The 10,719-nt window shown below is 41.5% G+C and overlaps 1 protein-coding gene across 2 annotated transcripts; it reads left to right on the top strand.

Annotated features, from left to right (window-relative positions):
* The first annotated feature begins 803 nt into the window (after nucleotides 1–803).
* LOC123107218 (tricin synthase 1) lies at nucleotides 804–2,358 on the top strand. 2 transcript variants are annotated; one of them, XM_044529219.1, is made up of 5 exons: nucleotides 804–1,041; nucleotides 1,169–1,248; nucleotides 1,360–1,504; nucleotides 1,595–1,729; nucleotides 1,809–2,358. In XM_044529219.1, exons 1-5 carry the CDS (start codon nucleotides 967–969, stop codon nucleotides 2,100–2,102), a joined length of 729 nt encoding a protein of 242 aa, XP_044385154.1. In that variant the 5' UTR covers nucleotides 804–966; the 3' UTR covers nucleotides 2,103–2,358. The 2 variants fall into 2 exon arrangements, with proteins under 2 accessions (XP_044385154.1, XP_044385153.1); XM_044529218.1 differs by having other exon boundaries at nucleotides 1,169–1,254.
* The last annotated feature ends 8,361 nt before the right edge of the window (nucleotides 2,359–10,719 follow it).

Genomic DNA, 10,719 nt, shown 5'->3' with positions numbered 1-10,719 from the left:
ATTCACTCGACCAGAGACGTTCCACTCGGAAGAATCAATGTCACTCGACCGTCGCAAAAGTCACTCGACGGACAGAAGAGCTAAAGCCACTCTGCATGAACAGCGGTCGGGCATTTACTTATAGGCTTAATTGTCATTTATAACACTTTAGTGCGGGCGTTACCAGTAACGTTCTCTCTTCAATGTACCTTAAACCCTCTGTGACGTGGGCTGGCTGGGGTCCTAGCGCACTCTATATAAGCCACCCCCCTCTCCACAGGCACAAGGGTTCGCACCCCCTGTAACTCACACGCATATCATCCAGTCGACCGCCTCTGGGCTCCGAGACGTAGGGTTGTTACTTCCTCCGAGAAGGGCCTGAACTCGTAAAACTCGCGTGCACAATTCCTCCATAGCTAGGATCTTGCCATTACATTCCTACCCCCATTCTACTATCAGACTTAGAACCACGACAGACTCCGCCTCCTCCGTCGCTGGAGCTCTCTCCCTCCGCCTTATTGAAATGAGAAAGGGGGACGACACCCCGCTCACATTCAAAAACGACAAAAACCAACAGTAAACCGGCCGGGGAGGGCGGGGCCAAGGAAAACAGGTTAAAAGCAGAAAACCACGCCCGGTAAGAAAACCAATCCGAAAACCAACACAAAGCAAGACAGGACCGGGCGCGAATCTTAGCGCGAGATCGAACGGACACAAAATTGAATAAAGGCGAATTGAAAAATAGTCAACTGAAAAATAGCAAATCCGAAAAGAAAACATCTGCCAGCAATGAAGATTGGAAGATTTGGCGGGCCGACTTTGATGTTGTGCCAGCGGGCGGCGGCTTTATCACCTGCCTGTTTACGGAGGACCCGTGACAGCATCGCTTGCCTCCTGGCCTTGGGAAGTCGAAAGACTTTCTGCGAGAAGCAAGAAGCCTATTTTCAGGAACGCTGCCGGCCGGCCGGCAAAACCAACCGTCCGAGAATGGCCGCCCCCGCCCCCGCCGCCGGGAGCAACCTCCACAGCAAGACCCTCCTCAAGAGCGAGCAGCTCTACCAGGTAAATCAAACCCTCCCTCTTGATCCCAACCAGATCAAATCACCACGCGCCCGAGACTTCCTCGATCCATTTCCTCAAAGCCGTCACATGACCACCAATTTATCCGACGCCTTCTCTGCTGCCGCAGTACATACTGGAGTCCACGGTGTTCCCGCGCGAGCCCGACTGCCTCCGGGAGCTGCGCGTCGCCACCGCGGCCCACCCCATGTACGGGTCCGGTCCGATTCCTGGGATTCCGGCGGTGCGTTTTTTGTGCCGCCCTTGCTCGAATGGTGTTTGACTTTTTGCCCGTACGGGCGTGGGACCCGCTACGTGCAGGGCTCGCATGGCGGCGTCGCCGGACCAGGTGCAGCTGTTCGGCCTGCTGATCGAGATGCTCGGCGCCAGGAACGCCGTCGAGGTCGGCGTGTTCACCGGGTACTCGCTGCTGGCCACCGCCCTCGCCCTCCCCGACGACGGCAAGGTCAGATTTCCACCGTTCGCTGGCTTCCTGGTGTGTGCGCGCACGGCCAGTCCATTTTCTTTGACCTGTGTTACATGTGGTTGATGGCAGGTCGTGGCCATCGACGTTACGCGCGAGAGCTACGACGAGATAGGGGCGCCGGTGGTGGAGAAGGCCGGGATGGCGCACAAGATCGACTTCCGCGTCGGGCTCGCGCTGCCGGTGCTGGATCAGCTCGTCGCCGAGGTGCGTGCGCGGCGCATCCCCCCTGCCTCTGTCCGTGCTCGCTTCGCACTGTTGCAGCCTAATGACATTGCCATTGCAGGATGGCAACCTGGGCAAGTTCGACTTCGCCTTCGTGGACGCGGACAAGGCCAACTTCCACCACTACCACGAGCGGCTGCTGCGGCTGGTCAGGGTCGGGGGGCTCATCGCCTACGACAACACGCTATGGGGCGGCTCCGTGGCCGCGCCGGACGACGAGGCGCTGTCGGAGCGCGACCGGGAGCTCGCGGGGATCGCCAGGGGGTTCAACGCGGCGCTCACCGCCGACCGCCGTGTCCAGGTGTGCCAGCTCGCCATCTCCGACGGGATCATGCTGTGCCGCCGCGTCGCGTGATCGATCGGCACGTGTGTGTGGTCGATGTTGATGTTGGTGCTCGGTTGGTGTCGATCGGCACGTACTGGATTGGTCTGAATAAGAATAAGCACCTCAGATGTTGCAATAGTGCTGAGCATGAGCTGTGGATAATGGGTTAGGGTGGAATAAACTGTAAAAAAACCACCATAATTGGGGATTCTAATTTAAAAAACCACCATAATTGGGGATTCTAATTTAAAAAACCACCATCTTTGATTTTCTTTTTCTTCAAAAACCCGTCGCAATTGTGCTGACAGTTTTCAGAAAACACTGATTGACCAATTAGAGTGGTTTAGTGAAACCCTGATGCCTTAAGCCCGCGTGTAAGTGATAACGTGGCAAGAAAAGTCAACAATGTTTGCATAGACCGTTAAGTTGATATAGGCCCACTTGTCAGCATCTCCCGTCTCTCTTCATCCCTTCCCTCGCATTTTGTTGAACAACCGACGAGCTCACCAAAGAGCTCGTTGCCGGCACCTTCGCTCACCCATGGCCACTACTTTGATGGATGATGTAGACCGGCGACGTTGTGGAGGAGCTCTACACCTGAGTCGGCAGCGGCGAGGTCCTGGTTCCAGCTCAGACGAGAAGTAGCATCGGTGCCCATCCCGTCGCGAGGTGCTCCTCGCCGCCTTCCACCCTATCACCTCCGTCGACGCTCAATGGTCGTTGTCTCGCACGGCGGTCCGCACACACGGCCAAACTACTATCGCCTCTCCCTGCCGGCCGAGGCTTGATAGCCACAACGGTTCCCGTGCCCCCCTCATCCCCCTTCACAAGCTGGCTTCCTCTGCAGTCATAGTACTCCCAGATGGAGGCAGGAAAGACTCGGCGGCTGGAGGCAGGGGCACTGCAAAGCAGACTCGCTGGCGGGCGCAAGGCGGTGACGGGTACAAGGCAGGTTCACTAGCGAGTGCGCGGCGGCACTATAAGGTAGGCTCGTTGGAGGGCGCGGGGCGGCGCAAGAGTGCACTACGGCGTGGCGGCCGTGATTTGGACTAATGATTTGTTTTTTATGAAACTTGAGCCGGTCAAACCTTAGCATCGTGAGTATTCCCTCTGTTTTAAAATAGATAACTTAACTTTGTATTAATTTTAATATAAAATTAGGTCATATATTTTGAAACGGAGGAAATACGTGTGTGACGGGCACAGTTCATACATGTGGTGAGCTTGCAACAACATCGGGAAAATATGATGGCAGCATAAGCTTTATTCTCAGCGGAAAGAAAAGTTCGAGAAATAATTGTCTAGTCAGAACATAGGCATATATGCTGCACACCGGCCAAATAAGAAAGGAACCGGTAGACTTGCTAATCAGAAGCACAATCATTGTTACCTAAACTAAACAATACAACATGGATCTATGTTGCTAAACATGAAGCTTGCTAACTTAGGCCTTATTTGGTTTCAAATAAGTCACCAATTTATAAGTCGAAAAGTGAAAAAAATGACTTATTTTGCCAAACAGACTTAACTTATAAGTCACCCCAACTTATAAAAGATGAAACTCATGGGCACTAGCACCCATGGTTTATTGATATAGGAGAAGCATCCCTTGTGAGAAACCAGAAATTCGTCCCCGACGTGGCTCGAACCCTGGTTGCTGGAGACGCCACTGCGCTCCTTTGCCACTAGGCTACAGCCTAGTTCTCAAGTCACCCCAACTTATAAGTCATAAGTTGCTTGACCCCCCTTTTGCATGGGTCTCACCACCTTTATATAAAAAAAAACAAGATGAAAAGATGTGCTCAGGTGACTTATAAATCAAGTGACAACAAAACAGACGTGACTTATAAGTCATTGGTTTTAAGTTAGCTGATTTATAAGTCAGGTGACTTATTGAAACCAAACAGACCCTTACATTAATATTGTAAAACTTGGGGTTGTGTTGCATAATTAAATGCACCATACTTACCCCTATAAATTAGTACATGTCGAACCCCTGGAAATTCAATTCCAAAGTGCAAGTGTGTGCTACCTTGGTTTTTTGTTGTTTCTGCACATGCCTCGCTATCGTGCACCGCACTCTTTTCCCTTGGTGAATCTTGAATTTTACCATTTCATACTGGATTACTTGATTTACATAGATCTTGAGGAATCCAGTAGAGTGAACATATAAGGATCTACTCCCTCCGTTCGGAATTACTTGTCGCGGAAATGAATGTATCTAGATATATTTTAGTTCTAGATACATCCATATCCGAGACAAGTAATTTCGAACGGAGGGAGTAGTAACTAACAGTTGTATAATCTATGGTTGTACATGAATATACTTTAGTTATATAGTGGATATTGAACAGGAAGATGAAAATCCATAATACAATACAATTTGGTCTATCGTGGCAGTAAATTTTGGGCATACTCTCTTCCCTCAGTAAATAATGAAATTTATTTTTTTCATCTTTGATTGCCTGATTTATAAAGATTTGAAGGGATCCAATGGAGTTTTTTTTAACACAATACAGACGCAAGCGCTCATATACACGTGCACACACACACCGAAAATCCTGAAATAAATCCAGGATTAAATGCGAGCACCAGGATTTGAACCCTGATGGATCGGGGATGTCACAGTCCCTCTAACCATTGAACTACAAGTTGATTCGCATGATCCAATGGAGTTAATACATAAAGAAAGAGCTAGTAATGAAATGGCGGTAAATGCATCCAATATACATGGTGGAAACTGAACATCCCACTATTGCAAACCACCCCATTAGCTGAGATGATGATGAAAACCATAGCACAATGCATCCTAAAATTAAAATTTGGCCTACCATGACAGCAAAAAAACATAGCCTACCCTAACTTGTTTGGGACTAAAGGCTTTGTTGTTGCTATTGTTGTTGTTGATGGCAACAAAAAAAATAAGGCGACTGAGATTAGCTATATATGTCGACATAAGAAAAAAAAATGATCTAATGTAAATTTAGGGCTAGCATCTAGCTTACCTAGTTAGAAATAAGAGGATGGATAAACACAAACATCAAATTGGAGTCCTGGATCATGAAAATCATCCCTCAATCCTCATAATCAAATGAAAATATTAATTAACAGAACAATATGGTATCACTTTTACTCCCTTCGTTCCGAATTACTTGTCTTAGATTTGTCTAGATACGAATGTATCTAGCACTAAAATGAGTCTAGATACATCCGTATCTAGACAAATCAAAGACAAGTAATTTAGAACGGAGGAAGTAGAATATTATGCCGGAGACAACAACTACAGGAAAAAAAATCTTTTCTTGCATATCAACAAGTAAATGATACCTCTCACAAAGCAAGGTTGAAGAAATGGGCAGTATGTTGGACAACACAATTGATAGATAACAATCCCAGCTTGGCACGTACATAAAACACACCAATTGTCCTTCTTACTCTCGCATAAATGTGGTAGGATGGTAAAAAAGAAATTCACCTGTCTGAAACTAGTTGATTAAGTAATGCAGTAGCAGGTCAATACAAATGATTCCGCAGATTAAGTCCAACATTGCGCCTGTCAAAAAATCAAGCTGATCCTCAACAACACAAACAGAATATTTTTATTGTTGTCATCTTCAAGATATCTATATATACTGCACCACAATATAAAAATAAGATACTAATTGAGATGTCTTATTCATTTGAGCCTCTGACAAATGGAAATCTACCTCCGTTTTTCTTTGTTAAAGAAAAAGAGCCGATTTTTCATTGTTTTTTTCTTCAGTTTTTTTACATTGTTTTTCATGTTTCTTTCTCCATTTTTTTTTCTTTTCTTTGTTTTTTTGGTTTTCTTTGTTTCCTTTCTCGTTTTCACTAGCTTTTCTTTATTTCCCTTCTTTTCATGTTTTTCTTCGGTTTTGTTTATTTTTTCTTGTCTGTTGTTAGTTTTTTTTATGTTTTCTCTCGGGTTTCCATTTTTATATACATTTTTCGTATATATAGTACATTTTCCTAATATACTTTTAAAATTTTCCAATTACAAGTTTAACATTATCTGAAAAAGAATACAAGTTTAATATTTATTGAATACACAATCAACATTTTTTCTACAAAGATTTACATGTTTCAAATACCGGATTAATATTTTTGGATACATGGTCTACATTTCTTCTATGAACATTTTACATTTTTTTCAAATCCATGATTAATATTTATCAAATACAAGTTTAACTTTTTTTAATACATGGTCAACATTTTTCTTATACACATTTAACATTTTTTCAAATGCTTTGTTAACATTGTTTCCATAAACATTTTTTTTTTCAAAGTTGATTAAAATTATCCAAGTAAAAGTTTAACAGACAAAAATGAGGCATTGGCCCCCCGCACACTGGGCTGGCCCATATGCTCGCGCGGCAGCGACACGCTTCAGCGACGCCTGAACATACTGTAAACCAGAGCACACCCGTCGCCCCGTTCTAGGCTATAACTTCTCTATTTTCTCTGTTACACAGTGTGGCCGTGCTGGTTCAAACTCACAACCTCAACATTCTAAGGATACAACAACAACCACTAGGATACTCACCCGGTCGTGCACATTATCTTTTTTCCTTTCCCTTTTATTTCTTTCTTCAGTTCGCGGGGTTTTTTTTTGGGTTCGCTGGTCATTTTTCTGTATGTTTTTATTTAGTTATTCTTTATTCTTTGTTTTTTCCTTTTTTGTTTTCTTAAATAAGCGGGTCTTGTTTTCAAATTTGTCAACTCTCTCTTTTCAAAACCGATGAACTTCTACTCAAATTTGTTAACTTTTTTTCAAATTTGATGAGACCTTTTTTTAAATCAATGAACCTTTTCAAATTCCATGACTTTTTAGTTATGTGAACTTATTTTCCAAAATAAATGAATGCTTTCCAAAATTGGTGAACTTTTTGCAAAAGCGATGAACTTTTTTTTTTTCAAAATTGATGATTTTTTTTCAAAACTGAATGAGTTTTTTTTTCAAAATCAATGAACTTTTTTTTAAAAAGTTATTTTAAAATTGGATAAACTTTTTAAAATTTTACTGAACTTATTTTCAAAATTGATGAACTTTTTTCAAAACAATGACCTTTTTTCTATATTGATTAACATTTTTCAATTAGATGAACATTTTCTAAAAATAGATGAACATTTATTTCAAAGTTGTTAACCTTTTTAAAATTGATGAACTTTTTTTTCAAAACTGATGAACCCTTTTCAAACTCACTATAGTTTTTCAAAATCGATGATATTTTCAAATTGACTATAATTTTAAAATTCTTGTACCTTTTTTCTCAAATTAGTGAACTTTTTTAAAATTTTAATAAATCTTTTTGAATATGCTAGTTTGATTCAAATAGCGCCGTTACAAATCCAAGCATGCGCACTACAAGTAGTCACTAGCACCGAGGTGATACATTGGTAGCCAACCAATTTCACAATTGTTGTGGTTTGAGTTGGATTCCCCGCAACAACTTCCTTTTTGGTGGGTTTTCGCATACATATGCACTAGCGTTCATGAGACGTCCCACTAGATGCTGCGTGTGAGCGCCAGTTCGCTTTCGTGACGTTTAAAGCGCGAAATATGAGGTCCCATACCTTGCAACAGGTCGGATGGTAGGAGCAACTAACGAAGGAGTGCTCCTTCGGGAGCCATGCCGGGGTCACCCTTTGGGGCGCTCCCTTCGGTTTTTTTTCGCATGCGTTTTTGGCATTTTTTTGTTTTTCATCTTTTCGGTTTTTCACTGGTCTTTTTAGCTTTTGGACATAAAAATACTTTTTTTGCTTTTACGAGAGGCATGACCGTGTCTCGTGCCTCTCATAAACGAAAAAACACACTTTTTTTCTTCCATGAGAGGCACGGTTATGCCTCTTGAAAACAGAAAAACATGATTTTTTTCCTTATATAAGAGGCATGGATTTGCTTTCGTAAGATGAACGAATTTGCTTCCGCGAGAGACACAATCGCGTCTCTCAGAAATGAAAAAAAACATGTTTTTTTTTGTCTTTTCGCGAGAGGCACGGCTGTGCCTCTTTCGGAAAGAAAAAAGAGTGCTCCTAGTTAGTTTTTTTGTGAAAAAATTTCGTTAAAACCTATTAACATGAAACCTAGTTTTGAATATTTGGACTGAGAAATTTAACGGTGAAAACGCTTTAAGATTTGGAGCATAGTTTAAGAGATATAATGTTTTGAATAAATTGATCTAAGGAAAAAAAGGAAAAACTCCCACAAGTAACATACATGTAGTGCGTCACTTGTAGTAACGCGCATATAGTGCGTCACTCGTTGAAACCTGAGGAGGCGAGAATCTCTTTTGCAAAGAGTCCTTCTTAATTTGTGATTTCGTCGAATGGTACCATTTTTTAAGCTGGGGCTTATGCTTTTTTAGGCATAGTTGGGGCGTATGTGCGTCCTCCGACGAAGCGGATTCCAACTGTTCGTCTTGCGAAAAAGAAAAAAGTGTACTCCTGGTTTGTATTTTTGTGAAAAAATATTCGTGAAAATCTATCAACACAAGATCTAGTTTTGAAGATTTGGACGTGAGAAATCCATCGGTGAAACGATTCAAGATTTGCACGCATAATTTAAGAAAGAATGTTTTGAATAAATGAATCTAAAAAAAGAAAAACTCAAATAGTACACATGTAGTGCATCATTTATCGTAACCTGAGAAGGTGGGAGACTGGGAGTGACCTTTGCAATGAGTGTTCCTTAATTTGCGATTTCGTCGGATTTTTTCCTTTGAGGGGTACGATCTTTTGAGTAGGGGCGTATGTACGTCCTCCGACGAAGGGATTCCACAGCCCCGTCGTCGCCCGCCTGGGCCTCGACATATGGCCCAATGAAGCCCAATCCCACACGAGAGGGAAAAGCGTCGGTCGGAGTCCTTCCCCACGGACCTCCTCGCGCGTCCCAAAATTGACATATGTTTTTATTTAGTTATTCTTTATTATTTTCTTTCCTTTTTTGTTTTCTTAAATAAGGGGGCCTTGTTTTTAAATTTGTCAACTCTCTCTTTTCAAAACCGATGAACTTCGATTCAAATTTGTTAACTTTTTTAAAATTTGATGAGACTTTTTCAAAATCAATGAACTTTTTAAAATTCCATGATTTTTTTAGTTATGTGAACTTATTTTCCAAAATAAATGAACTTTTTGCAAAAGTGATGAACATTTTTTTTCAAAATTTATGAGTTTTATTTCAAAATTGAATGAGTTTTTTTCCAAAATCGATGAACTTTTTTTAAAAAGTTATTTTCAAATTGGGTAAACTTTTTTCAATTTTACTGAACATATTTTGAAAATTGATGAACTTTTTTCAAAACCATGAACTGTTTTCTATATCGATTAACATTTTTCAATTGGACGATTTTTTTTTCAAAATGGATGAACTTTTTTTTTCAAAGTTGTTAACCTTTTTAAAATTGATGAACTTTTCTTCTCAATACTGATGAACCCTTTTCAAACTCACTATAGTTTTTTGAAATCGATTTTTTTTTCAAATTGACTATAATTTTTTAAATTCTTGTACTTTTTTTTCTCAAATTAGTGAAACTTTTTAAAATGTTAATAAACCTTTTTAAATATGCTAGTTTGATTCAAATAGCGCCGCTACAAATCCAAGCATGCACACTACAAGTAGTCACTAGCACTGAGGTACATTGGTAGCCAACCTATTTCACAATTGTTGTGGTGTGAGTTGGATTCCCCGCGACAACTTCTTTTTTGGTGGGTTTTCGCATACATATGCACTGAGCGTTCATGAGACGTCTCACTAGATGCTGCGTGTGAGCGCCAGTTCACTTCTGCGACGTTTAAAGCGCGGAATAGGAGGTCCCATGCCTTGCAACAGGTCGGATGGTAGGAGCAACTAACGAAGGAGTGCTCCTTCGGGAGCCACGCCAGGGTCACCCTTTGGGGCATTCCCTCCGTTTTTTCCGCATGCGTTTTGGGCTTTATATATATATATATATATACATATATATATATATATGTATGCATGTATGTATGTATGTATATATATGTTTTCCATCTCTTTGGTTTTCCACTGGTCTTTTTAGCTTTTGGACACAAAAATTTCTATATTTTGAACATAAAAATACTTTTTTTACTTCCGTGATAGGCACGTATTTGCTTCTGCGAGAGGCATGCTTTTTTCCTTTCACGAGAGACACGAGTGTGCCTCTTGAAAACAGAAAAACGTGATTTTTTTTCCTTCTATAAGAGGCACGGATTTGCTTTCGTAAGATACACGAAATTGCTTCCGCACGTGTCTATCAGAAATGAAAAAAAACATGTTTTTTTTGTCTTTTCGCGAGAGGCACGGCTATGCCTCTTTCGGATAGAAAAAAAAAGTGCTCCTAGTTAGGGTTTTTTGTGAAAAAAGTTCGTTAAAATCTATTAATATGGAACCTAGTTTTGAAGATTTGGAAGTGAGAAATTCAACGGTGAAAACGCTTTAAGATTTGGAGCATAGTTTAAGAGATATAATGTTTTAAATAAACTGATCTACGAAAAAAAGGAAAAACTCCCACAAGTAACGTACATGTAGTGCGTCACTTGTAGTAATGTGCATATGGTGCGTCACTCATCGAGACCTGAGGAGGCGAGAATCTCTTTTGCAAAGAGTTCTTCTTAATTTGTGATTTCG

The sequence above is a fragment of the Triticum aestivum genome, chromosome 5A (genome assembly GCF_018294505.1).
Source record: "Triticum aestivum cultivar Chinese Spring chromosome 5A, IWGSC CS RefSeq v2.1, whole genome shotgun sequence".
In the NCBI taxonomy this organism is placed as follows: domain Eukaryota; kingdom Viridiplantae; phylum Streptophyta; class Magnoliopsida; order Poales; family Poaceae; genus Triticum; species Triticum aestivum.
The sequence above is the reverse complement of the archived record's forward strand: the minus strand, read 5'-3'. Positions and strand labels throughout refer to the sequence as shown.

What these genes read in the sequence shown, in the direction of transcription:
- LOC123107218 (XM_044529218.1), top strand. Translation starts at nt 967, where the DNA reads ATGGCCGCCCCCGCCCCCGCCGCCGGGAGCAACCTCCACAGCAAGACC. An exon ending in AGAGCGAGCAGCTCTACCAG is followed by an intron (nt 1,042 to 1,168) that starts GTAAATCAAACC and finishes CTGCTGCCGCAG; the next exon opens with TACATACTGGAGTCCACGGT. An exon ending in CCCTCCCCGACGACGGCAAG is followed by an intron (nt 1,505 to 1,594) that starts GTCAGATTTCCA and finishes GGTTGATGGCAG; the next exon opens with GTCGTGGCCATCGACGTTAC.